Source organism: Muntiacus reevesi, chromosome 13, assembly GCF_963930625.1.
Source record: "Muntiacus reevesi chromosome 13, mMunRee1.1, whole genome shotgun sequence".
Taxonomy (NCBI): domain Eukaryota; kingdom Metazoa; phylum Chordata; class Mammalia; order Artiodactyla; family Cervidae; genus Muntiacus; species Muntiacus reevesi.
In genome coordinates this window covers 426,266-452,500 of record NC_089261.1, presented here as the reverse complement: position 1 = coordinate 452,500, position 26,235 = coordinate 426,266, and the positions used below count along the sequence as shown (strand labels likewise).

At 59.9% G+C, this 26,235-nt stretch overlaps 3 protein-coding genes across 4 annotated transcripts in view; 1 reads left to right on the top strand and 2 right to left on the bottom strand.

Moving 5' to 3' along the window:
• The window catches only part of UFD1 (ubiquitin recognition factor in ER associated degradation 1), a 15,671-nt gene extending 8,566 nt beyond the window's left edge, over window positions 1-7,105 (bottom strand). The window contains exons 1-6 of the mRNA XM_065904448.1: window positions 6,745-7,105; window positions 4,390-4,522; window positions 3,997-4,029; window positions 2,173-2,294; window positions 1,288-1,418; window positions 207-279 (exon numbers count right to left, since the gene is read on the bottom strand). Coding sequence (XP_065760520.1) covers window positions 207-279; window positions 1,288-1,418; window positions 2,173-2,294; window positions 3,997-4,029; window positions 4,390-4,522; window positions 6,745-6,747 — 495 coding nt within the window. The 5' untranslated portion in view covers window positions 6,748-7,105. The remainder of the gene's footprint in view (window positions 1-206; window positions 280-1,287; window positions 1,419-2,172; window positions 2,295-3,996; window positions 4,030-4,389; window positions 4,523-6,744) is intronic.
• A 116-nt stretch (window positions 7,106-7,221) lies between these two features.
• CDC45 (cell division cycle 45) lies at window positions 7,222-22,528 on the top strand. 2 transcript variants are annotated; one of them, XM_065904681.1, is made up of 19 exons: window positions 7,223-8,031; window positions 8,143-8,202; window positions 9,400-9,492; window positions 10,856-10,993; window positions 11,733-11,879; window positions 12,590-12,645; window positions 13,119-13,167; window positions 13,947-14,008; window positions 14,424-14,474; window positions 14,684-14,803; window positions 15,104-15,235; window positions 15,375-15,473; window positions 16,036-16,194; window positions 18,899-19,037; window positions 19,109-19,192; window positions 19,436-19,554; window positions 19,886-19,962; window positions 21,366-21,431; window positions 22,373-22,528. In XM_065904681.1, the coding sequence occupies exons 1-18, from the start codon at window positions 7,981-7,983 to the stop codon at window positions 21,428-21,430; spliced, it is 1,701 nt and encodes a 566-aa protein (XP_065760753.1). In that variant the 5' UTR covers window positions 7,223-7,980; the 3' UTR covers window position 21,431; window positions 22,373-22,528. The 2 variants fall into 2 exon arrangements, with proteins under 2 accessions (XP_065760754.1, XP_065760753.1); XM_065904682.1 differs by lacking the exon at window positions 19,109-19,192 and having other exon boundaries at window positions 7,222-8,031.
• Window positions 22,529-24,775: 2,247 nt separating this feature from the next.
• CLDN5 (claudin 5) lies at window positions 24,776-25,951 on the bottom strand. Its single transcript, XM_065904636.1, has one exon. It carries the CDS (start codon window positions 25,949-25,951, stop codon window positions 25,295-25,297), a length of 657 nt encoding a protein of 218 aa, XP_065760708.1. The 3' UTR covers window positions 24,776-25,294.
• Window positions 25,952-26,235: the final 284 nt, after the last annotated feature.

The window sequence follows — 26,235 nt, the reverse complement described above, 5'->3', positions numbered from 1 at the left end:
AAATCCGTAAAGGTGAACAGTAACAACTCTTAGGACTGCATGTCTCACAGAGGGAAACTGTCAGACAGCAAGTGGCGTCCGACCCTGAAGAGTGTCTGTGTGGGGGTGTGTGTGTGTGTGACTGGTGTCTGCTCCCACACTGTGAGAAACAGGGGCTCCTGCTCACAGCCTCAAGGCCCTGGCACACATGGGGCTGAGACACTCACCTTCTCGTTGTAGTTGATGGCAATCACATCCCCAGTGGTCAGACAGGCGAAGTTTCTCAATGCGTTTTCTAATCTGTAGACACACACGGTCAAGGTCAACAGAGCAAGATGGAGTCCTCACATCTGAAACAAGTGCCCACAAGGGGTTCACAGCATCAGGTCACCCTGTGTACTGAACAGTCATGTGTCTAGTTGGAGCGATGATTCAGTAACATTAAAGAAGCACCTCTAACATGTGGTAACGGGGTGACCCTCACTCTCCACTGAGGGAAAGAACCAGCCATGGAGCAGTGAGACCCCCAAACCCTGAGCAAGGCAGGTCTCTGAAGTGGGAGGCAGTTAGGCTTCTGGGGCCAGGGGTCAGCTGAAGACAGGAAGAAGGGGGCACAACCACCCTTCTAGGGAGACGCATTAGCCAAGCTTGCTGAAGTGTGTACTCCACTGCATGTAAATTACATTTCAACGAGAAGATTTAAAAAATCCTATGGGAAAAAAGATTGAATGAACACAGGTAAAGTTCCCTTGAGAGTGAAAATGTTTTCATTTATACTTCTGGTGTTTCTACCTTTTGTGCGGTAACTTGTATTTTGCCGTTTGTTTTAGACTAAAAACATTTAATAGCAACAATTTTTAAAGAAAAATTGGCCTATAAGTCCTTTCTTTAAAAAATACCAAAAAAAAAAAAAAAATTACTAAATACTTCTTGAAACTGAGTCACCTCGAGTGCCCAGACAAGAGAATAATGCCCAAACACACAGCATGCTCCATCCTTAGCAATCTACTGATCTGTATTAAAGACAAGGTCAAACGCAATGCACGGCTCCAGACGCGCCACTGGGCTTTATGCAGGGTCCCTGGAGGAAGGCACACCTGCCCTCGGGCGGGGCCCGCAGAGCCCCCAGCACGCTCATCCAGGCCCCCAAGCCATGCGGACGCACCGGCCCAACGCCAGCGCTCCCACGTCAGTGTTGATCACGACTGCTGTGCGGCCCCGCAGCAGGCACACCCCACAGAGACCGGCTGTCACCCGCCGCCTGCACAGCTCTGCCCGCAAAGACCCTGTCCGTCTTCAGAAGGATACACGGCCTTGGGGTTGGTGATGTCCAGGAAGTCGGGGCTCTGTGGCTGGAACTTGGAGTACGTGGCCACCTGCAGGTTGACGCTCTCCACCTGAACCAGGCCGCCCTCCTCCAGCAGCAGGTTCTGCATCATCTGGAGGGGAGCAGATGGGACAGAGTAGGGGTGCGGCCGGGGCGGGGGGACACAGCGGGAACACCTGGGGCAGCCAATTGCTGGAAGGTCGGCAGGCGAGGCCCCGGCTGCCAGCTCCAGGCCTCCCCAGGCCAAAGCCTTCCCACAGGGACCGCCGCCCACTTCACCAACCCCCAAGGCCCCAGGCCACCCTTTCTACACTGTCTGGGACACTGCATTTTCACATAAGACCTTGTAAATTCGAGGGCCCTTGGGCATCTTCAAAGTACCTACAACACTGAGAGCAGCTGGCAGTCACAGAAGACAATGCTGAAGGTCAAGGGACAGACGGGGCAGCCATGGGGCCCTCACACTAGGGGTGCTGCAGCCCAGCCCCCCTACCACCAGCACTCCTGGCTGCCATGGGCCTGCCCTGCAGTGCCAGTGTGGCTCTGCCGGCCTGGGGATGCACTGGGCCAGCCTGAGCGCAAAGAGGCTTCGTCCCCACGGCAACAGGGCTGAGTGCTCTGGAGACTCAGGTACAGGCACACACACACACAGACACACAGTAGGGAGAAGAAAAGAGATAAAAATCTAAAACTCTGTATTCAGATCATTTGAAAAATACTCCTGCTCCATCACTTAAAAAAACCTGACCCAGGAAATGGTAGTTTAACAGCACGGCTGTGGTTTCCACGCGGGGCCCTGGTGCACAGCATCCACGGCCGTACGTGACAGCCGCCCTGGAGCAGGGCTGCACAGGCCGGCTGCTCACCCAGTGCGGGAGGTAGCAGATGCCTTCGTCAGCCACGAACTCAAGCACCCCGCAGTGTGTCACTCGGTCCGAATTCTTGTTGGTCAGTTTGAACAGCATGGGGTAGGTGATGTTAAGTCGGCCTGAAAAGAGCAAGGGATGAGGCTCAGCTTCTTCCAGGAAGAGAAACCCTGTCCCTAGACCCTCCCTGGGGAAGCCCCCACCCCCGGCAGGTGCTAGGACCCTCGTGGGGCTGAGCCCCGCGTGTCTGCCCACTCAGCAGACCCTGCACTCCAGCTAGACCTCAGGACATTTGCTGAGATAGGAACGCAGCACCACTTACACTCGTGCTTGTCTGAAATCCCAGCTCTAGAAAGTGACACGTTTGCACACTTATGCACAGTTTGCGTATCAACCAGGTGCTGGGAAAATTCAGAGGGTCCAAAAGCACATCTCCAAGAGTGCCCAGATGCTCGTGTCAGGGAGGCTGCTGGGGGGTGTGAGGCTGGGCGCCCAGGGACTGGGAAGCAGAAGGGCTGGCAGCAGGAACAAGGTACCTCAGGCACTGGGCCCTTGTCACCAGCATGTCCCAGGCTGCAGAGCTGTGCAGCGGGCTGAGGTGGGTCAGAGTGAACGGACTCATCAGGAATCCAACCTCGGGTCTGAGATTCTCGCCATTGGAAAAGACCGTGTTTCTCAGTCCAATAATTTTCAAACTACATATTGTGATTTTGAGGAGCACCTCGGGGCACCCGAGCCTGTTGCACCCCCTCACCTCCTCTACCCAGGGATTTCACCTGGACAGTTCCTCTATGACTGACGAGGTCTGTCTAGCCTCTGTCCCATCGACCCGAGCCTCCTCTCTTGTCTGTTTGCCAACACGCCTGGTCTCAGTCCCGGGTCAGCTCTACGCACGAGCCAGGCTCCGGGCCGGCCCCTCCTCTGTGATAACTGGGTCTAAGGGCCATGCCCCGGGTCTACTCACCCCCCAACCCGGCTGAGCTGAGCAGAACTCCAGGCCCCCCTCCGCGGGTACAACGGCTGCAGCCAGCGCTGCCTGAGGGCCAGCCCCTGCCCCTGCCTGGTGCCACGGGGCCCTGGCTGTTTCCACGGACAGGTCCCGCCCAGAAAGCACTGCTGCCCCCGGGCAGCCCCCAGACGACTCCGTGTGTCCCGTTCACAGGTGCGGACACCAACCCAGAGGGCCGCTAGGCTGGAGTCGGGTCAGGCCAGGTGCCAAGTCCAAGCCGCTGACCCGCCCAGTGCGCACCCGGCAGAGTGAGGACACCGCCCCAAGGGGCTCAGTGTCTGTGGCCGGGGTCTCCCCAGGTCCAGAGTGGGGCTGGGCTGTAAGGTCTCTGAGTGGTGCTCGTTGGAGGAGGGGTCGAGGGAGGGAGAACAGTGTGGCCTTTCTTGTCCCTGCTAAGAGGCAGGCGGGGGTGGGGAGCAGCTCCTGGGGTGGAGGGCTCAGAACTGTGGCTGGAACTGAGACAAGAGGCGCGGGGAGACGAGAGGCCTGCTCGCAGCTTCCTCGCGGGGCCACCACCGTCCTCGAGGGGAAAATCCTGTGCCTCCAGCCAAGGGCATCAGCTACCCCAGCAACATGAACGGCCCTGGCGCTCACACCCCCCCCCTTTAGTTTCGATGGGACCTGGTTGGGGGGGGGGGGCTGTCAGAGGAGCACCCATAGGCACCAGCCTCCCAGTCCAGCGAGCACCCTCCAGGGACGATTCCCAACCAGCCTTGCCGAAGGGTGCCTCTACCCAGGTACTAAGGGGCTTGCGTGTGGTCCCAGTGCCCACATTCACATCACCTCTGTTCTCAAGTCAGGTAGGAAGTACTTACTGAGTTGGTCGAGGGCTGAGGGCGGCATAATTACTGTGGAAAGAATGTTTAACACATGTTAAGAGAAGGAAAACTAACAGAACAGAACAAAACCCAGAGTACGCTTTCTGTTATGTCTACACGAAGTACTCAAGGAGACTAGTGGGGCAGGCAGAATTTCATATTGCTCTGTCACAACAAAGCAGGCCGGCTGGAAGTTATCTGACAGAACCACAAGGCCCTCAGCCGCAAATGTGATCACAACAGGACCCTCACCCCACCTCTTAGCCGTCCGGGGCAGTGACACCATGACAGTGACCAGTTCCTGTTCACATGCAGATGAGGGCTGCTGAGGACTAGGGCCCTGCAGGCTGGGGCAGGAAGGGTTACGATTCAAAATAAAACAGCACATACTCTTCCCTCCTTTCTCCACATCTGACCTGTCATTAGGCCCCGCAAGCATGGACACGGAGAAGCAGCGGTACTGCGTGGAGAAGCGGTTCTGGAAGACCCGGGGAATCGGGTGGTCAAACATGTTGAAGGAGAACTAGAGGGAGGAAGGAGACGCTGCAGTTAGAACAGAACACAAGCCTGGCCCTCCCGTCTGCAGCCAGAGGTGGTCAGAGCAAGACTGCCCAGTCGCCACCGCCCAGGGGTCTGGTGCACCGCCCAGCAGCTTCCACCAGCTGCTGTGCCCTGGCCTTCCGCCCAGCTCTTCCCCGCTGTTCTCAAAGGGTGCCCCCAGCAAGCCTGTCCTTCACTTCTTCAGCCCCCGAGTCCCCCACCAGCAGGTCCCAGGATCTTGTGATGGCCATGTCCCTGCCCCCAACCAGTTTCCTCTCATCCTGTGTTTAGGAGTGCCACCATCTGCTGGGCTCTGGTCTCCAAACACCAGGGAAACACCACTAACCAAACCGCTCCAACCTCTGCCCTGGAAGAGCTGATGTTCACGACAAGGGAGACAAGCGCAGGAAACCGTCTGGGCAGCAGTGCTCTCAGCACAAGAGAGGGAGAGGAACCGAGAGCTCCGGGAACGCTGTTTTAAGAGGACGACAGGAAAGCTCTCTCTGCAGAGACCAGAAGCCAGGCTTCTGCCCCCTTCCCCTGGCTTCCAGAACCACCCTAACCCTTCTCTGGACCTCCTCTGCTCCACCCAGGCCCAGGGCTCACACCCCTATCACGGGGCGCTCCATCACACCACACTGCTCCCTCCCATACACAAGTGGAGCCTAGACGCAGTGCCACCACAAACATAAGATCCCAGCTCTCAAAGTGCAGGTTACAGGGAGGTTCAGAACACATGCTGCCCAGCAACCCAGGGTGTTCTCAGAGTACTGCGACTACTGTGAGGTGCCGGAGAGGAAGAATATGAAACTGCACAACAGGATATCTACTGAAAGGAACTGGAACTAGGGTCTGAAAACACAGATGTACTTTCATATTCACAGCAGCGCTCTTCACAATAGCCAAGGGCTGGAAGCTATCCCAGTACCCACCAACACACCAATAAATAAAGAAGACGTGATCCATTCTCACAATGGAACATTGTTTAGCCCCCAAAAGGGAGGAAATTCCAACACGTGTGACAATGATAATGAACTCTGAGGACATTGTGCTCAAATAAGCCAGACGGGGAAGGACAAACACTGTAGGATTCCCTTTGTAGGAGATACTTAAGGCAATCGAGTTCAGACACAAGAAGAAAGGTGGCTGCCAGGGGCTGGCAGGAGAGGCAAGTGTTTCACAGGGACAGACTTTCAACTTTTCAAGACCAAAAGTTCTGGGCATCCACTACACAACATGAATATACTTTACACCAACAAGTTGTACACTTAAAGATGGCGAAAGTGCTAAATTTATGACATATGGTTGTTTACAAGTTAAATAAAAACCTTAACAAGACTGCATGTCTTGGCATGTCTTCTAAGCACACACTGTTAAAAAGCAAAGTCCGGTACTGATAACATAGTTTACTAGCAATTCCAGAACGAGCAAGCTGGGCTGGCTGTCTTCCACAGACAGCAAACGCAACTCCTGCTTAAAACTGACAGTTCTCCACTCCCTGCAGAGCCGCAAGGGAGTTTTCTAAACCGTGTCTCTCCTTCTTCTAGGCAAGACTCTCCACTGGACAAAATCTGAGCCAGAAGCCTAGCAAACACACAGCGTTTGGGATGAACGGAGGGAGTGGACGGGGGGCCTCCTCACCACCCTCTCCATCGAAGCCCTGCGTTCTCTTCCCAGCACGAAACAGGGAATGGACACCAAGCCCTGAGCATGGACACCAACCTGCCCCCGCCCCGCTGCCCTCCACGACAGGCACACTGCGCAGCGCCCGGCAGTGTTTCGGGGTTGGGAGGAGGGATCCCAACACTGACACACTCGGAGGCGGTAAAACGGCCGGCACGGTGCTGACACAGCTCAGCAGGGAGACCAGCTTCCAGTACTAAAGGCCTAGCGTCTGTGGCCGACACAGCGCGCCTCCCTAAACCCTGCGTTCCCGAGCCGACGCTACGACCACGACGCCCGCTCCGGGCGCAATGCTCGGAGCCGCGCGGTCCCGGGCGCTGGGGCGGCAGGCCTGAGCGCTCTCCTCTCACGCCGACAGCCCCCAAATCGATCCAGCGCTTGTCCGCTGGAAGCCGACACGGGTCTACACCCGCGAGACTGCGCTCAGTCCCAGACGCCGGCGGACTCACGCCAGGTGACTCGGCACCTCTGCGGCCTCCACGTCCGCCCGCCCCGGCCGGCCCTGTCCGCCCGGCCACTCACCATAGTGGACGCCTCCGCCTCGCCTCGCAAGAGCTCTCTGACGGAAAACGTTGCCGGTGGGAGCCGCCGACGCCCCCTCACAGCGGCCACCACAGCCGCCTCAGCCGCTTTGCCCCGGAAGCCTGGGACTCACCGGAACTGACGAAAAAGCACTTCCGGGAGAGGCGCGAGCTTCGGAACGCTGCGAAAGCAAGAGCGGCTGAAGCGCGAGGATCAAAAACCCCCTTCGGCGCGAGCGTTCAGATACACCTATCTAACGTATTCACCCTAGAGCACTTTCCGCGGTTATTTCAAATTAGTTTGACAGTGTCCCTTCTTGACTAATTGGGGGGGGAAGCCCCCACGCCTCTTACTGCCTACACTACCCAGCATGCAGGCGGAACTCCCAGCCTCTGCTGAGGCCGCCGAAGACGCGGGCGGAAGTAGGCCACACTTCCGCTCTGAAACTAGGCCGAGCCCCTTGACATCCTAAACTGACGCCCTCTTCTGACGTGCTGTTGTTCCGTCAGTCAGTTGCGACCCTCATGGGCTGCAGCCCGCCAGGCTCCTCGGTCCATGGGATTCTCCAGGCAAGGATACTGGAATGGGCTGCCATTTCCCTCTATAGGCGAGCTTCCCGACCTAGGGCTCGAACCTGCATCTCCTGCTTGGCAGCCGGGTTCTTTATCACTGAGGCACCTGAGAATTCCTGAAGTGAAGGGTAGTGAAAGTGAAGTCGCTCAGTCGTGTCCGACTCTTTGCCACCCCTAGGATTGTAGCCCGCCAGACTCCTACGTCCATGGAACTTCCCAGGCAAGAGTACTCGAGTGGGTTGCCATTTCCTTCTCCAGAGAATTCCTGAAGTGTACATGAATTTAATTTGTGGCGATGTTTCTTTAACCTGGAGATCCCAGTTGGGGGGAGGGGAGGGGAGTGGGCATTTTTCTTTTTTCCCCCAAAGTAAAGTGTACGGAGCGTAGGGTGTCTGGAGAAACGGAGTCGCAAAGGACTTGCGCGACCCGCAGAGCGAGCAGCCTGTGGAGGACGCTCCTCTAGGGGTGGGCCGGAGTAGTCCTGCAGTGAATGGCGGTGCTTAAGTGTCGCTCCCAGCGCGGGCCAATCAGAAAAGTGGAGAGGCGGGGACCCGAGTCGCGATTGGCTGGCCCCGGGGTAATCGGGAGAGCCCGGACTTGGCGGGAGTCTTGACCGCCGCCCGGCTCGCAGAGTCCCATCCCGGGGTGTCCAGGCGCCGCGGTCATGTTCGTGTCCGACTTCCGCAAGGAGTTCTACGAGGTGGTCCAGAGCCAGGTGAGCCCTTCCTGGGCTCCGAGACTGGGGAAGGGACGAGGGCGCGCAACCGTGGGGGCAGGAGGGGCCGGGGTTCGCGGGGCCGCTCTCAGCCAACTCTCCCCCCGACAGAGGGTCCTTCTCTTCGTGGCCTCGGACGTGGACGCTCTGTGCGCTTGCAAGATCCTTCAGGTGAGGCCCGCTGGCCGGGCCGGCGGGGGACCGGGGGCAGGCGCGAGGGGAGGAGCGGGGCGGGAGCTCGGCCTGGGGCGGGAACTCCCGCCAGGCTGCGCCCTGGGAGGGACTGCATTAGGTGGGTTAGAGGAGAAGCCGGCAAAAGGCCACAAGGTGGGCATAGGACGGCTGCGTTGGAGAGATCGGTAGACCTGTGGCTCCTTCTCGCGGTTGGGGTTCGAGGCAGAGGAATCTGACAGTCGAGGGCACTGGGGTGTCATCAGGGGTTCTGGAGATACTGACTCCTTAACCTAACAGGAAAGAACGTTGTTGTTCCGTCGCTCAGTCGTGTCCGACTCTTTGTGACCCCATGGACTGCAGCACACCAGACTTCCCTGTCCTTTACCATCTTCCAGAGTTTACTCAAAGTCATGTCCAGTGAGTCAGTGATGCCATCCAACCATCTGATCCTGTTATCCCCTTCTCCTGCCTTAGATCTTGCCCAGCATCAGGATCTTTCCCAGTGAGTCAGCTCTTCTCATCAGTTGGCCAAAGTATTGGCACTTCAGCATCAGTCCTTCCAGTAAATATTCAGGGTTGATTTCCTTTAGGATTGATTGGTTTGATCTTGCTGTCCAAGGGACTCTCAAGATCCTTCTCCAGCACCAGAGTTTGAAGGCATCAATTCTTTGGTGCTAAGGAAAGATCATTGTTGTTCGATTTTAAATATGGTTCAGGGCTTCCCTGATAACTCAGCAGTAAAGAATCCACCTGCAATGCTGGAGATGTGGGTTTAATTCCTGGGTCGGGAAAATTCCCTGGAGCAGGAAATGGTAACCCACTCCAGTATTCTTGCCTGGAGAACCTCATGGAGCCTAGCAGGCTACAGTCCATGGGGTTTCAAAGAGTCAGGACTAAATGAGCATGCAGCCACACAAGCAAGGTTTACATGAGCTTGGGTCAGGAACTATTCACCAAAAACCTAGAAATACCAAGTTTTTCAGCAGTGTTTTCCTTTGGTGATGTTCAGCAAAGCTAAAGTATGGTTCAGTGAACATTCATGTTCCCATTACTTCCTTACTGATGTTAACATTTCACTAACCTTACATTAGCATCTGTTGTCTCTCAGTTCATCTTTTTTTTTTCTTTTAATGTGCATTTCAAGATGGATTGCAGACCTAAATATAATAGATTTTGAATATACTCTCTGTCCAGGCCCTGTTCCAGTGTGACCACGTGCAGTATACGCTGGTTCCAGTTTCTGGGTGGCAAGAACTTGAAACTGCATTTCTAGAGCATAAAGAACAGGTATGAGAGATGCATTTGAGAGTATTGGGCTTTATCTCTCATCTGCAACTTCTTAACACTGAGCATTCTTTCTGTTTCTACAATGGGGCTTCCCAAGTGGTGCTGGTGGTAAAGAACTCGATATTTCTACAGTGGCTTGTGTGTATTTCTAACTGTCGACTTTCTTAGGGTACACAGAAGAGAAAAGGGAGCTCTATGTGTGGGTGACTTACCCTCCAATTGCAGAGACAAAATTGACAACAAAAACAAGATAGTGAATATGGACAATCTCTAGCTTTGAACCTGTGTTTAGACACATTTCACTTTCAGGTGCTTGGAATTTGGAAGGTTGTTTCTGATACAGCTTGGTTAAAATTACTTTACTTTGGACCATTATTTCACATTTATTTTTCCAAGAAGTATATCCCAGTTTCCAACTGGAAGTTCAGGAACATACTTTCTCCCTTTAGAATTTAGGCAATAGAGACCAGGTATTTTCTCAGCTCTGCATGGAGCTGTGATGAGAGACAGGATGTCTGAGACCCCACCGTCCCCCGGGGAGGGGCTGCTGTCTGGAAGAGGGTCCCAGAGTTTCTGGCCTCAACAAGGACTGTCTGGCAGAGACATGTCCTCACCTGGTGCTCCTGTCATCATGAGAGGGACCTATGCCAGATCAGTATTTACAAGGAAAGAGCTTTCTGTAGCGATAGGATGTAACAAAAAGCTTTACTTAATGTTTAGTGTTAGTTGCTCAGCGTGTCCAACTCTTTGCAACCTCATGGACTGTAGCCCGCCGGGCTCCTCATTCCATGGGATTTCTAGGCAAGAATACTAGAGTGGGTTGCCATTTCCCTCTCCAGGGGATCTTCCTGACTCAGGGATTGAACCTGGGTCTCCTGCATTGTCAGGCAGACTCTTTACATTCTGAGCCACCAGGGAAGCCCCACTTAATATTCAGGTACTTGTTAAATGCGAGCTACCTCAGACTTGCTGGCATCTGACCCGGTGCAGTGCTGCTAGCACAGAGAGGAGTCTGTCACAGAAGAGTGAGTGACAGGTCGGGAGAGACCCCACTTTGCATTTGAACTCTAGGTCCACATCTGATGTGGACACGCCTGAGGCCAGAAGAGATTTGGCCTTCGCCTACTCCTCGTTGGTAGGACAGTCATGGCACCTGCCTCACGGTGTCATCCTGAAAATGAACTTGTACGTGGGGTTGTTAAGGCCCTCTGCACAGGCCAGCTGTGGCCATGTCTGGAGCCCCTCGCTAGCAGGGCCTTGCCCTGCATCGGGCTGAACGAGCCCCTGCAGGACTCAGGCCTGGTGCTGAAAGCAGATGGCCTCCCCTGTGCACTAACTCACCGCATCCCTCTCCTTTGTCCAGTTCCGCTATTTTGTCCTCATAAACTGTGGCGCCAACGTGGATCTGTTGGATATCCTTCAACCCGATGAAGAGGCCGTGTTTTTCGTGTGTGACACTCACAGGCCAGTCAATGTCGTGAACGTGTACAACGACACCCAGGTAGGCCAGACACCTGGAGCTCTCCCATCTGTCTGTTTTTATGCCACAGCGTCAGGCCTGGTGTTCTTGGCAAGGCATGTGTCCACCTTGCCTATAGGAGCTGGAGCAGCCTGAGAACAGGGCCTGGTCTTGTCCATGTTTGATGAGAAACATGTCACCTCCCCTCAGAGGTCCTCAGAAGGCATGTGTGGAATTCGCTTGACCCAGGAGGCACAGGGTCTGGAACCTGCTCCAAGTCTGCACTCTGAGCTCAGGCCAGCCAGCTTTATTGACTCTCAGGGGACCTCAGAGGCACCTGCTCTCTAAATGGGGCAGGACGCTCCCTGGCTACCTGGGTGGTGTGAGGTCCAGGACGGTCATGTGGGGCCACGTGCCATCTCACATGAGCTCTCTGAGCCGCCTGTGGGCTTGCACCCCCAGTAGCCTCATCCCTGAAACCCTCTCACCAAGGACCTCTTTTAGGGACAGGAGTTTTGCTCACTGTGAGGTCACGGGTCTCTGTGCCCTTGGTCGGAGGCTGAGGTGCAAGGTGTTCATTTTGTTGGCTAAGTGTGGGCCTAAGAGGGAGCGTTTTATCCAGACCTAAGTGACTTCGTAGTCGTTCCATCTGCAGGCTCCGTACTTCTGTGCACTGAGTGGGGTGCAAGTTCGGGAGATAAGATTCTGGGAGAGAAAACGTGTGATGGATAGTTTTCCCTCAAGGAGAGGGGAGGTTGATGGCTTTCTGTCTTAATTGTAGATCAAACTGCTCATTAAGCAAGATGATGACCTTGAAGTTCCAGCTTATGAAGACATCTTCCGGGATGAAGAGGAGGATGAAGAACATTCGGGAAGTGAAAGCGATGAGGGCTCAGAGCCCTCTGAGAAGCGCACACGGCTGGAGGAGGTGGGTTTGGGCCCTTCACCACAGTCTTGAGGAGCTGGTCACTCCCGAAGGTCAAGGCTCAGCCCAGAGCCTGGGGGCCCAGGCAGAGCTGGGAGACAGCAGGTGTGGGTGCTGACTCTGTTTGGATCCCCTGCCCATTTTTTGATTAGGTTGGTTTATTTGTTTTTTTTTATTGAGCTGTTTGAGCCCTTCTGACCAGCCTAGGAGTCCCACGGGCATGAGGGCAGGGTACAGGACACCACTCGGCACTGTGGGGAAGGTCAGAGAAGTCTTTGCTGGACTACTGACAAGACCTGGGGGTGTTGCTATTCAGCTTCCCTAAGGTACACCTTCTACATAATAACCTTCCCAGGTGTACAGTTCCGTGAGATGTGACAGATGTATGAAGTCACGTAATAGGGAGCCGTTCCATCACCCTCCAGAAGGTCCCTCGTCAGGACCGTCACTTGCCTTTTGAAACTGGTTCTGACATCACTGCAGATCCACACGCAGGTGTCAGAAACAAGTTGAAAGCACATATGTGCTTTGCCCATGTCCCCGACAGGGACCTACCACAGCCACTGAAATAGGGCATGCGACACTGACGTTGCCACAGAGGCCCCTGCGGTGCCCCGCCCGCCTGCTGGCCTCCCGTTGGGTCAGAACCCTCCTGGTCTAGGGGCTGAGTTCCTGGCTCTCTCTCAGCCCTCTGTTCTCTTTGTCGTGGTCAGGAGATCGCAGAGCGAACCCTGAAGAGAAGGCAGCGGAGAGAGTGGGAGGCCCGGAGGTGAGGATGCGTCCAGTGGTGGGAAGGCAGGTCAGCGATGCCCATCTCTTCTCCATGTTAGGGTCATGGGCTTGCTTGAGCACCTCTGGGCCAGCGCCTGCAGGATGGTGTGTGTGGGCCCTGCGTTGGGAGCAGCTCCGGGCCCCTCCATCTTGCCTCTGGTCTGGCAAGGGCCAGGCAGGGCCCCAGGTCTCCCAAACGCGCGGTCCATTAGGGGTGATGCCTTGGTCCTTTGCTGTCATAGTTTCTAAGTATGGATACTTCTGTTTACAAACTCTCACAAATTGGATAGATGGCAATTGTGTGAAACATCTTGTAGGGGAAAAAAGTGTGAAAAGAAAACTAAGTTACCCACACTTCCTCTTCACCCTACAAATCATGTTTCTTGGGTGCCATCGGATTTTAGCATCTTCCCCAGTGTTTTCTTCCTGTTCTGCTTCCCGGTGGAGACCCAGCATCTTGTGTCCTTACAGGAGAGACATCCTCTTTGACTACGAGCAGTACGAGTATCACGGGACGTCGGTGGGTACAGGCGGGCGTGGTCGTGGTCCTGTCCGCACTCTGAGGGCCATTGTCCTAACACAGGAGGAGGATGGCACGCGGGTTTGGGGGTCGCTCCCAGCCCCGCAGCCCCCTCTGTGTGCCTGGGGAAGGGTGAGCCTCTGGGCCTCTCTTGGGTGAAAGGTCCCTCAGGCCAGGAGTGCCCAAGGGAACAGCAGCTGTTAACTTCTGTTGATCGTGAGAAACACTGAACGGGCCTGATAGTCTGTGCAGGGGGCTGGAACTCGACTCGCATGGGCCCGTCAGCGTCCGTGTGTCCTGGGGCGAATTTCGTGCAGAAGACACATCGTGTCAGCTTGTGGTCGCTGAGCACAGCTCGGGACCTTGAGGCTCCCCAGAAAATAGGTCTCCAGTGAAGCATGCTGTGTCTAGTCTTAGGGTCTGGTCCTGGGTCCCTGACCCTGACCCGTGCTTCCAGAGCCCTTGTGTGGTCGGGGCCCTGCTGGCCTCTGCAGGATGGTCCTTCTGTTCCAGCAAGCGGAGGGTGCTGAGGCGCAGGCAGGTGGGCGGTCTGGGTGGGGACGGACGCCTGGCCCCTCAGATGCCGGACGCTCCCTTGAAGGCCAGCCTCCTCTGAGCTGCTGAAGGAGGCCTGGAGTCTCGGGGCAGATGGGGTTTAGGGCTTCCGATTGGACCCTTCTCCCCAACCCCGATTCCACGCGGGACCCTGGGGCCCAGGCAGTGCTGGCGGGGCCCTGCCCTGAGCAGGACGGCCAGCCTCAGGCCCGTCTCTCTCGTAGGCGGCCATGGTGATGTTCGACCTGGCGTGGCTGATGTCCAAGGACCTGAGCGACATGCTGTGGTGCGTGGGCCCCTCTGAGCAGCTGGGCCCCCGCCAGTGCCAGCTGCGGCCCCATCCTGCGCTTGCGCGGGTGCCTGGTTCCCTTCCTGCCTGCGGCTCTTGCCTCCCACAGACTTGTGGGAGGGGGACGGGGCGCATCACAGGCACAGAGGGTCCCGGGGCGGGGCCTGGGCCGTCAGCCCTTCCCAGCTGACCACTGCCTTGCTGCCCAGCAAACTTGAGTGTGAGGTTTGAGCAAGGCCACTTGCCACCTGGCACCTTTGCAGCTCTGGCAGGTGGTGAGCTCTGGGACAGGGGTGCCCATGGGCTGCCTCCGGGTCTGCTGGGGGCCTGATGCAGTGGAGCGTCTGGGTCAGACCCCACTGGCCAGAGGTGCCCGCGAGTGCCCGTTCACGGCAGCGTCCTCTCCCTCCAGGTGGGCCATCGTTGGACTCACGGACCAGTGGGTGCAAGACAAAATCACCCAGTAAGGGCTCGCCCTCGGGCTGCCCGAGGTTGGCCGCAGTGGGTTTGCCACAGGGGCTGGGGGCCCGTGTCCCTGCAGGGCCCTTTGAGGCGGGGCTGCCGTGGGCCTGGGTCCAGTCGTGTGTGGCCTTGTGTGGACACCCGGCAGCAGGGGCGGGGGGGGACTTTTTTCTCTGTGGCGGCGGCGAGCCCGGGCGTGCTGTCCTGCAGGGTGAAGTACGTGACCGACGTGGGCGTGCTGCAGCGGCATGTGTCCCGGCACAGCCACCGGCACGAGGACGAGGAGCACGCGCTCTCCGTGGACTGCGCGCGCATCTCCTTCGAGTACGAGTATCCTCGCCGCCCACATCCCCAGGACCAGAGACTTGGGAGGGCCCCGTGGGCGCAGGCTCTGCCGTGTTCAGGAGCGTCCCGTGTCTTAGGCCGGCCAGAGCTGGAGACTCCCGCTGAGGTGTGGCCACAGGGTCCCCTTGATCTCGCTGTGTGTCCACACCTCCCAGACTCTCTGTCTGGGTCGAGTCACGCTGAGATCAGGGAGCCCCAGGGCCCCGGGGTAGCTGGTGGTGCAGGTGGCGGTCCTGGGGTGGGGGCAGGTCACCGTGCAGCCGAAGCTCCTTGACACGGGCCCAGCCTCCGCCTGGCACTCTACCAGCATTGGTCCCTCCACGACAGCCTGTGCAATACGTGCTACACGGCGGCCAGGTTCAAGCTCTGGTCCCTGCACGGGCAGAAGCGGCTGCAGGAGTTCCTCGCGGATGTGGGGTGAGTGTGCCTGAGTCCCTGCCCTGTGGCCCCCCCCACCCACTCCTCTGCGGAGCCCTGCATCTGGTCATTCTAGACTGACCAGGCTGGAGTGGCATCCAGGGGTCGCGCCTCCTGTGACCAAGTGCCCCCTCCCCAGTCTCCCCCTCAAACAGGTGAAGCAGAAATTTCAGTCCATGGACGTCTCCTTGAAGGAGAATTTGCGGGAAATGATTGAAGAGTCTGCAAATAAGTTTGGGTAAACTCACATTTCTATGGATTAAACTTTGTCAGGGGTTTCAGCTTTAGTCACATTCTAAAAACAATGCAGAAAATGAGAATACGCAAATGATTGGGACCTTCTCTTTGGGTTAAAAATAGGACCTCTTGAAGTGCCTGATAAGTCTAGAATTGGGGCTGAGATGCAGACGTTTGCAGTCAACCCGGCCTGTCTCTGGACCCTGGGATCCCACTGGGGCTGGGTTCAGGCAAGGTGTGCCCAGCGGGTTTGCTGGCCCCGCTGGAGGGCACGTGCCTGGCTGCTCCTGGTGCCCTGGGATGCCCCTGCCCTCTGCACACACACAGCCAGCTCCTGCCGTGCCCCACGAGCTGACGGCCTGGTGCTGGGCACTCGGCATCCCTGCTGTGGGGCTGGTGTGCCGGCCTCCCGTCCATCCATTCTCTGACCGGATGGGCCATGCCGTGAGAATCCTTGGGGGCTGGGGGGGGCCGTCGTGCGGGGGTGCCGGCCCGTGAGTTGGCCCAGTGCAGGCTGCCCTGGGCACACACAGATGGCCGCCACATCGCTTGCCCCGCTGCAGCATGAAGGACATGCGTGTCCAGACTTTCAGCGTCCACTTTGGCTTCAAGCACAAGTTCCTGGCCAGCGATGTGGTCTTCGCCACAATGTCGCTTATGGAGAGCCCCGAGGACGGCTCCGGGACGGACAGCTTCACGCAGGCCCTGGACAGCCTCTCCAGGTAGTAGATGTGGCCGTGGCCCAGCTTCAGGGGGAGTGCTTTCCTTCCTTTTGATTCTTAAATTCCTCTTCTCTCTCACCTCCCGCACCTCTTCGGGCATTTCTGCATGTATGTTCACTCCTCTCTCTTTTCATCTGATCTTCTTTTCTGAACCATTTTCTTCTGTTTCTGATGTTTCCCCGTCCCACTTCCTGATATGCACTGTCTTTTACTGTCTTCCGGCTTGTTTTGAAATAGGACATTACAGTTCTGGGCCTCTGAGGACATGTCTTTCTAGTTAACCTTCCTTCTGGAGAGTGAGGCCATCCTCCTTGTCCTTTGTCCTGTTTGACCGGATTGGACCATTTTTCATGTGTTGCGAGTTTAGTCTTCCTGACTGTTTCGGGAAGCCTGCCCTGGCCCCTGGTCTTTGCCACGACTCCCGCGTGGCACCCGGGGCCTCTGTCGGCCGCTGCCTGAATTTTCTTTCTTAGGCCTCTGCTCGCCTGCTGCCCCCACTCTGATGCTGACAGTGTGTCTGCTGGCCAGCTGGGGGCCTCCTCCCCCTGCTTTCAGCTCACGGGCAGCAGTGTCGCTCCCTTGTGTTCTCAGTGTGAGTCTCAGAACCAAAGGTCACTGGTTCTATAATGTCGTTGCTCCATCTTTACCTAGAAGCATGGGAAAATCCGAAAACTATACTGTCGACCATTTCCACCCATCTCAGAGCTGACGGGCCAGTCTCGGTCATTGTCCACTGACTTCCTGCCACAACAAAGAGCCTTCAGCCCCTTCTGTGTGCCTTCCCGCCTGTCCGCACAGCCTCCCTCTATTTTTAGCTCCTTCTCAGCTTTAACGTTCTCACATCTTGTTCTCTCCCCGGTTGATGAGGAAAGGTTGTTGGCATCCCTCATTTTCCTCTCCCCCGCACCTCCCTAGATGTGAAAATGCTTCCATGTGTTCACGGTTGATAACGCTGAATCATGGGGTAGAGGACCGAATGGGAGCCATCTCACCTTTGGCTGTAGGTTGATTCTAAGGGATGAAACTCAGTGAACAGTGGTTCGTGGTTGGGCTGATAAAATATCCCAGAGTCACTAACGTGCGGGGGTGTATGTGTGGTAGTCACTCAGCCGTATCCAATTCTTCGTGGCCCCGTGGACTGTATCCGGCCAGGCTCCTCTGTCCGTGGGATTCTTCAGGCAAGAAGACTGGAGTGGGTTGCCATTGCCTGCTCCTGGGGACCTTCCTGATGCAGGGATCGAACCCGCGTCTCCTGCTTTGCGGGAGGATTCTTCTTCGTTCGAGCCAGCTGGGCAGTGACCACACTCCTTCTGCCACGCAGCCCTTTGTTTTCCCTGGCGTCTCCTTGACCGCATCGCCGAGCACCTTCTGTCCAGCAGAGCCTGGGGCTGTGACCTCGGCTCCAAGCCACTAGGCCTGCCACCGCCACCGGCCACCCAGACGGTGCCCCCGGGGCGGACCCGGCACGTGTCCAGGGCCCCTCGGCTGTCTGCGTGCCCTCATTTTGCAAGAGTATGATTCTCAGGCAGCTCTTAAAAAACGGGCATGTGTGAGGGAAAGGTTCTGCACCCTCGCGTGTCTGACAGCACCCTTCACCCTCATCTGGGTGCTGGTCTGGCTCGTGCAGAATTCAGGGTGGCTCCCCGCCGCCCGTGTTGCGGATGAGAGGTCCAAGCCGTTTTGGTTCTTGTTTCTCTGTAAGTGCACCCCAGACCCCGCCAGGGGCCTTCAGGACCTTTTTCAGTTCTCAGTGTGCAGAAGGTCAAGTGGCATGTGAGGTCGATACCATTTCCTGCACTAGTCTGAGCTTTGGGTGAGTCCGAGGGAACGCCTCTGTCCTTTGTGGTTTCTGTGCCCCCGCCCCACACACACCCGTTTCTCCATCTCCCTGGGCTCCTGGGATGAGGCTCAGTCTCTCAGTCTCTGGTTTTGCCCTCGGTCTCCCACATGTTGGTCTCATCTGTGTGAGGAGCTCTTCTGGACTTTATCCTGTAGCCTTCGAGGGAACTTTTTATGTGCTGCAATCATTCTTGCCACAAACACTTTTGTTTCTGATTGTTTCTTTTTCATAGCATCCTATTCTTGGTTTATGAATATATTGCTCAAATCTCTCTGAAGACACCAACTAGACTTCATTTTAAGCATTCTTCTGGTTCCAGATTATCTCCAGTTTCCTCTAGGGCCATTTTCTCAGGCCACAGGTCTTTCTCAAATGTCTGATGCTTCTCAGTCACCAGTTCCAGGGTGCAGGGCAGTGCTGTGGATGCCCAGTGAGCCCTGGGTCTCTGGGGATGACCTGCGGGTGGGAGGCACTGCCTCATCCTGGTAGGTGGGGAGTCAGTGCGGCATTGCAGGGTCCTCACCTGCTGGGTATGGAGGTTCGCTTGAAGGCCTCACTGCTCCCCGGAGGAGAACCCCCTTGGAGTGGGAGATGGGTAGAAATCCATCTGCCAGACAGCGGGGTCCCTGGTGCCCCCCCTGCCTCCCCAGTCAGAACCCTGCAGGCACCTCTGCTGGCTTCCAGTCGCCTGTCCTCTGACACCAGCCCCTCCCCGACACGTCCATCCCTGCGGATAAACACTCTGTCGCTTCCTCTCTCGTGGGAGCGAGCTGGGCCAGAGGAAGGGAGCGCGCCCGCACAGCCCCCCGTGGGAGCTGAGCGCCCCCGTGAGCCTGTGGTCCCGCTGCGCGTCTTCCGTTGCAGGGGTAACCTGGACAAGCTCTACCGCGGCCTGGAGCTCGCCAAGCAGCAGCTGCGCGCCACGCAGCAGACCATCGCCAGCTGCCTCTGCACCAACCTTGTCGTCTCCCAGGGGCCCTTCCTCTACTGCTCCCTCACGGAGGTTAGCTCCCCGACGCGCGCGCCCCCGCCAGGCCCCCCGGCTGCCCCTGACCGCCCACCCTGCGCCCACAGGGCACCCCGGACATGGTGCTGTTCTCCAAGCCCGCCTCCCTGAGCCTGCTCAGCAGACACCTGCTCAAGTCCTTCGTCTGCTCGGTGAGGGTGGGGGGCCTCCAGGGCTGGGGTCCTGTTCAGTAGAGGGGTGGGGGAGGCATGGGCCTGGGAGGGCCTCCTGGAGGAGGTGACAACCACGTCAGGACCTGTAGCAGGTGGGGGGAGCAGCTGGTGGCCCCGGAGGCTGGGGCAGTGGCCTGGGGACTCGGGCGTCTTGGGGCTCCAGGGCGCTGGGGGTGCTCGCCCAGGCACAGGCCGTGATCGAGGTATGCGTCCCTCCGGCAGACAAAGAACCGGCGCTGCAAGCTGCTGCCCTTGGTGATGGCCGCCCCCCTGAGCACGGAGCAGGGCACCGTGACCATGGTGGGCATCCCCCCAGAGACCGACAGCTCGGACAGAAAGAAGTGAGCCCCGGGGCTGGGTCTAGGGGGTCCAGCCTCACTGCCAGGCCGGGGATGGCCTTTTCCACCTCGAGGCGGGCGGGCCCTGTACCCCAGTGCCCTGCGCCCTCTCCGCTCCCCTCCCCCGGCCCATCCCACCCCTCCATGCATGTCTGGGACCCCACCCCACACAGCTGTGGGGGGCACTGGGGCACACTGGGGGACACTCGGGGGTGTGGGGGGCACACCCGCCTGAGGGCTGAGCAGGGCTGGACTTGGGGCGGGGGGGCAGCGGCCATCCAGAGTGGCCTGGGGCCCCAGGTGGTGGCCGGCGAGCGTGCCTCTGTGTCCCTAGCTTTTTCGGCCGGGCGTTTGAGAAGGCGGCGGAGGGCACCAACTCCAGGGCGCTGCACAACCACTTTGATCTCTCAGGTGAGCATCCCTGCATGGCGCCCGCGAGGCGTCCGGGGCCCCTGCCAGCAGCCCTCTGACCTCGGGCCTGCGCCACAGCCCAGCCTCACGGTCCAGCCTGGGGCCACTTCCCCTGGAGCCCCGAGGCTGCCCAGTGGAGGCTGCAGGGGCTGACCCTTGGGGCCGCCAGTACGCACAGCACCCACAGTCTTCGGGCGCCAGGGTGGGCGGGGTCACATTTGGCCCTGTCTGCTGTCAATCTCTCTGACGTGAGGGGCTTCACCCCGGGGCAGTGAGCCCAAGCCACCGGGACGAAGCACCACGGCGGGTTGGGGGGGTGAAACCACGGAAACGGACCGCTCGCCATGCTGGGGGCCGGCCGGTCAGGGTGTCCGCAGGGCGGGTTCCCCCGAAGCCCTTCTGCTCGGCGTATAGATGCCGGCGTCTCCCGGGTCTGTTCTCGCCTCTTCCCAGTCAGACCAGCTCAGGTCCCTCCGTAATGACCTCTGGTAACCCGGTCATCTCTTTAATAGACCACTTCCACGGACTTCCCTGCTGGTTCAGTGGCTGAGAATCAGCCTTGCGGGGAGCACGATTTGAACCCCTGGTTGGACAGCTAGGAGCTGTCAGGCCGTGTGCTCTGGAGCCTGTGGGCCACAACCAGACATCCCTCACGAGACAGACTTGACAGAACCAAGCCAGGGGGCGCAGCGGGGAGGAACCTGCCTGCCGGTACGGGAGACGAGGGTTCAGTCCCAGGGTCAGGAAGATCCCCTAGAGGAGGCCATGGCAACGCACTCCAGTGTTCCTGCCTGGAGACTCCCACGGACAGAGGAGCCCGGCGGACTACGGTCCACGGGGTCGCAGAGCGTCAGATGTGACTGAGACCATGTGTAAAAGCAAGCCCACCTCCACGGACAGTCACGTCCTGAGGTGCTGGGGTCCGGGTGTCACATCATGTGGGGGGGCCCTCCCGCCGCGCCACCCGCCCCTAGAAGGGGCCTCTCGAGCCACCAGCAGGTCCTTCGCAAGACCCGTCTCTGCCCTGAGACCTGCCTTCCCCCCACGGCCTCCGGGTCTGGAGCCGGCGCCTTCCTGCCAGGCCATTCTTGTTGCGGAGGCGTACCCCAGCGGCAGCCCCCTCCTCCCACTCCAGACGTGAGACTGGAAAGGTGGTGCTGGCCGGCCAGCAGGACGCCCCGGCTTCCCCAGGCAGGACCTCCTGGGCCCGAGCTGCTTAGCTCCCCCACCTCCAGGCGCGTGGGTGGCCAGGCCGGCCCGCCGCCCTGAGGGCTCAGCAGGCCGCGGGGGGTGGAGCGCCCAGGGAGCCAGGCGTGCGTGGAATGTGGGGGGGCTGCTGTCAGGCCGTGGGAGTCAGCAGTGCGCCAGCCCGTCCCAGCGGTGTTTTCCTTTCATTACCGCAGTGATGGAGCTGAAGGCTGAGGACCGCAGCAAGTTCCTGGATGCACTCGTGACCCTGCTGTCCTAGGGTGAGTCGGGCAGGCTGTGCTGGAGCTTTGCCACAGAGCCCGGCTTCTGCTTGCGCTTGAGGCCGGGCGGGGCCTGCGGACACGGGCGCAGCGCTCTCCCCGGGGCTGCCTGCCCAGGCTGGCGGGGCCACAGCGGGGCGCGCTGAGGGGGCTGAGCACATTAGGCTCCTAGACTCCCTTCAGGGGGAGCCAGCCTCTGCCCTGCCCTGGCCACCGGGTGCGGTCAGGCCCTGGGCGTCTGCGCGGCTCTGGTGCGCTGTACGTGTGAGGGGGCCCAGCCCCTGGGGGAGCCCGGCGCACTGTCACTGACAGTCCAGATGCTGCTCGGCCGCCCCCGCCCCGGCGCCCCAGGGCCCGTGGGTGATGGGCTGGGCCCTGCTCTGTCCAGTGCCCCCCAGGCCCCCCACCCTGAGCCCTGGCTGGGACGCATGCCCCAGCCTGGCTCCAGCGTGGGTGTGGGGGTCCCTCCTGCCAGCCCAGAGTCTCCAGTCCCCGGTTCTCCGCTGACCTCAGGGCGAGGGAGCGCCAGGGGCTCCGCTGAGAGCAGTCTGGGGCCTCCGGGAGCACGGGACTCAGGGTCAGAATGGGTCTCCTGTGCAGCGTGTGGGGGACCCTCACCAGGCTGCCCCCGTCTCCTCATCTGAAACGGGGCTGACACCCCTGGGCCTGGAGGGCGGGGCCTCAGCAAGGGCCCTTGGGGGCTTGAGTCAAAGGTTTCTATTGGGGGTCTCTGCAGCGGGGCAGGCATTGGGGTCAGACCCCTCCCTGCAGCCGGCCCAGTGATGACATCGTGTCCCGTATGAACTGCACGGAGCCGGGGCGGGCCAGTCTGGGAGAGTGGGGGGCAGCCCCGGGCACTCGGCCAGAAGACCTGCTCGCTGTCTGTTTGATCTGGGGAGCCGTTACAACTGTTGACATTTATTCTTTTCTGTCTTTTCCAGAGTTTGATTTCTTCAGAAGTCACCTCCTCCTCCTTATTTATGCTGACTGGTTTTTATTTAGGTTGTAAGTCACAGACGTGGTTTTAGACACAGGGACGATGGGTTTTAATGGAATAAAATGGCGCCCTAATTTTGGGTCTGGTCACAGGGCCAGCACTTCGTTGTTCCCTGAGCCTTCTGTGTCCAGAGGGGCCTTGGTCCTGTGTCCCGGGCACCCTGCTGCCCAGCGGGAAGTCCACGTGGGGAGTGACCTTGAGGCTCCCTGGACAGCCGTGGGCAGAGCCCAGGCCCCCAGCACCCATGCTGACCGCCCGCTCCACCCGCCCGCCGCTTCCCACTGTGGTGCCAGCCGGACCGCCCGCCCGCACTGACCGCCGCGGTGCCAGCAGGATCGCCTGCTCCAGCCTCCAGCCGCTTCCTCTGTCCTCGGGCCTCAGACCCACGCTCTTGACCGCGTACCCGTCCAGGCCCTCTTTCCACTCACCCCAGCGCCTGTCTGTCTGGGCGCACCCACTTTGTGGCACCCCGGGGGGGATAGTGAGCGAGGCCCCAGTTCAGGAAATGGGGGCTGAGGGCCGTCGCGGTCAGCATCAGCCATGTCCCATCATGGGAGCTCCAAGCTGGGCGGGCCTGCAGGTCTGGAGCCGTAGGCTGGGCTGTCCCTGGAGCGCCCGCGCTGGCTGAGGGCGGTCAAGGCTGCCCCTTCTGCCCTTCGGCAAGGAGAGCGCCCTTCACACGTGTGGCTGACACTCCAGCCTCTGCCTCGAGTTGAGGGCCCAGGGGACAGACAGGCTGGAGGGCTGCAGCCTCTTGGGTGTGGCACCCGGGGCTGCGGCAGGAGGAAGCACAGTGGTTTGGGCAGCTGTTAGGTTGGAGGGAAAACCCGGAAATCAGGTCCAGCAGTTGAACGTGCGGGGGGGCTGGGTCTCGGGGGTCCTGGGGGAGGGTGGTGGGCAGTGCAGTAGCTGCTCTGGGGCCACATGGCTCCCCTGCCGTGGCGTTCACCCCCGCCCAGGAGGGTCGGGAGTTGGCCCTGACGGGGGTGGGGGATGGCAGCCTGGCCCCAGGGCCCCACGCTCCCCACCCTGTCCGTGTGCAGGAGCCAGGGCTGGGCAGTGATCACTCAGGGTCCCCGCGGGGGCCTGGGCTCTGCAGTCAGCCCGGCAGTGTCTGTGTGCTGTGCCTGGCGGGCGGGGCCCTGTGGCCAGGGCAGAGGGGCCGAGCCCAGGACCACAACGTGCCTTGTCCTGGGGGCTGCTCCAGGTCAGGCCCAGGTGGCGATGCTGCCGAGGCTGCTGGGGGTCCAGCCCTCTGTGGTCATCTTGCTGTGGGGAGCTCGCGCCCCTGGACGGCTCAGCCTCCCCGAAAGTCCTGGGGCTCGGGGCCGAGTTCACAGCAGCTGCCCCTCCCCACGGGGCAGCCTGGCCAGGCCTGGGAGACTCCTTGCCTCCGGACCTGGCCCAGGCCTTCTGATGTGAACGGGGCAGACGCCACGCCCTCCCCACTGGCGGGTCTGGAGCTCCTCCAGCAGCCCTGATCCTATCCATTATCCTCCTGCCCTGGCCTTTGGCAGACGGTGAAAATGCATTAATTCAGAGTGCTTAGAAGAGGGCCAGAAGCACAGAGTAGTTGGTGGCTGTCACAGGTCTGGCCCACTCTGCCCTTGTGGGATGCCCACCCAAGGCCTGATTAGGGCCAGCACCAGCTCCCAGGGGCCCCACCCCCAGAAGGAAGGTCACCGGGTACCCCCAGCAGGGGCTGACATGGAATACTGACGGCTGGCCCGAGTCTGGGCCAGCTCCCTGGACATCAGGGTGGGTGCAGGCCTATGCAGGGAGCCAGGGTGGGGGGCTGGAGTTCAATCTGGGCAGCCAGCTGCCAGAGCCTCCCTGTGGCATTATCGTCGACCTGCAGCCCCCTCTCCAGAGCCTGGCACCCACCCTGGACTTGCCCCCTTCCCAGTGCACATTGGCAGCAGGGACCTCATCAGCGTCATGCAGATGCCTGCCCGTGGGAGTGACCCAGGGATGGCTGAGCCCTAGGAGGGCAGGTGGTACCTGGCGCCCAGTCCCCTCGGCAAAGCTAGCAGCCCTGGCACTGCCTGCATCCCAGGACAACAACCGCCCCCCCACCCCCCCAGCCCCGGATGCTGGCTGGGTCCACCTGCAGCATCTGCTGGGGTCTGCCTCAGCCCCTGCGCCCACCCGTTCCCTGGAGACTCAGCAGTGGCCCTGTTCCCACCCAGTGGGAAGGCGACCAGATGGCGGGGGCGGACCTGAGAAGTGGCCATGGGGTCTCCCGGTTCCGAGGGCCGGCCCTGCTTATTGGGAAGATATCAGTGGGTGGGTGGATGAAAGGGGGCTGCTGGGCAGACAGTGACTGGACAGAGGACAGGACACTGGGTGGGAGGGCATCCAGACCATTTACTAAGCAGACTCGCACACTCCCCACAAGCTGCGAAGGCAGGCAGGGTCCCGGTCCCACACCCAGGATGTGTCTGTAAGCCTCGCCTGGCGACGTCCGGGGCTGAGACAGGTCCAGCCCGTGGGTGTCGTCTAGTCCAGCTGTAAACGTCCCTACGACAGTCCAGGCTGGAGCCCCTGGGCTTAGTCTGTTCCTCTGAAATGTGGGGCCCCTGGGGAGCAAGCGGGCATCTCCAGTGCAGCACCCACACAGCATGAACGCGTGCCCAACCCACGTGGTGGGGCCAGCACCGCGCGCAAAAGTCACTGCGGAGTCCTCCCAAGCGCGCATCGCCGTTGGGGGGCAGGGCGCGGCCGGGGCTGGTCAGGCGGCGGGAGAGGACGGGCCGCTGACCAGAGTCCAGTGGGGGCGCAGAGCCCCGAGTTCCGCGGAGCCGGCGCGCGGCACACCCCAGCGGAGGCCGATCGCCCAGCCAGTCCTCCCTCTCGCGGCCCCGCCTTAGACGTAGTTCTTCTTGTCGTAGTCGCCGGTGGCCGTCGGCCGCCGCGACGCCGAGTACTTCACCGGGAAGCTGAAATCCGGGCGGCCGGTGCAGACCCAGGCGCCGCAGCACACGAGGCCGCCGCCGCACATGAGCAGCGCCGAGGCGGCCCAGCCGATGTAGAGCGCGGCGCCCAGCTCGTACTTCTGAGACATGGGCACGGTCGGGTCGTAGAACTCGCGGACCACGATGTTGGCGAACCAGCAGAGCGGCACCAGCGCCAACAGCCCGCAGAGCGCGTAGAGCGCGCCGCCGGTGAGGGCCACGCGCGCCTTGGCCGGGCCGGGGGCCACGCAGGTGGTGCACTGGGCGCCCGCCAGTGTCACGAACAGCGCGACGAGCGCCAGCAGCACGGCGCCCACGGTGAGGGCCCGCGCCGCCTGCACCTCGGGGCTCAGCGCCAGCACGGAGTCGTACACCTTGCACTGCATGTGCCCTGTGCTCTGCACCACGCACGACATCCACAGCCCCTTCCAGGTGGTCTGCGCCGTCACGATGTTGTGGTCCAGGAAGGCCGTCACCTGCCACATGGGGAGCCCGCACGCCAGAATCAGGCCCACCCAGCCCACCAGGCACAGCACCAAGCCGAGAATCTCCAGCGCCGCCGACCCCATGGCTGGAGACGAGACGCGCGCCCGACGGCCCGGGGCCTCGGGGCGCGCGCGGCTCAGTCTCTCCGTCGCCAGGCCTCGCAGCCCCGCAGTGCAGCCTCGGGTCTGTGGGCGCGTCTGTAGGGGCTTCCCTTATGAAGGTTCGGGGGCGGACTCTGCCCCCCCCCCGGCCCTGCCCCCTGCCCCGGGCAACCAATCCGCGCGCGGCCATCCGTCCGCAGCCAATCGCTGGCATCCCCGGCAGCCGGAGTAAGAGAAACGACTGCGCCCGGGGGTAGCGGGCTGCG

Bases quoted from the DNA above. Each gene is read 5' to 3' on its own strand.
- CDC45 (XM_065904681.1), top strand. From the start codon at position 7,981: ATGTTCGTGTCCGACTTCCGCAAGGAGTTCTACGAGGTGGTCCAGAGC. The intron at 12,646-13,118 runs GTGAGGATGCGT...GTGTCCTTACAG, and splicing joins AGAGAGTGGGAGGCCCGGAG to GAGAGACATCCTCTTTGACT. The intron at 13,168-13,946 runs GTGGGTACAGGC...TCTCTCTCGTAG, and splicing joins ACGAGTATCACGGGACGTCG to GCGGCCATGGTGATGTTCGA.
- CLDN5 (XM_065904636.1), bottom strand. From the start codon at position 25,951: ATGGGGTCGGCGGCGCTGGAGATTCTCGGCTTGGTGCTGTGCCTGGTG.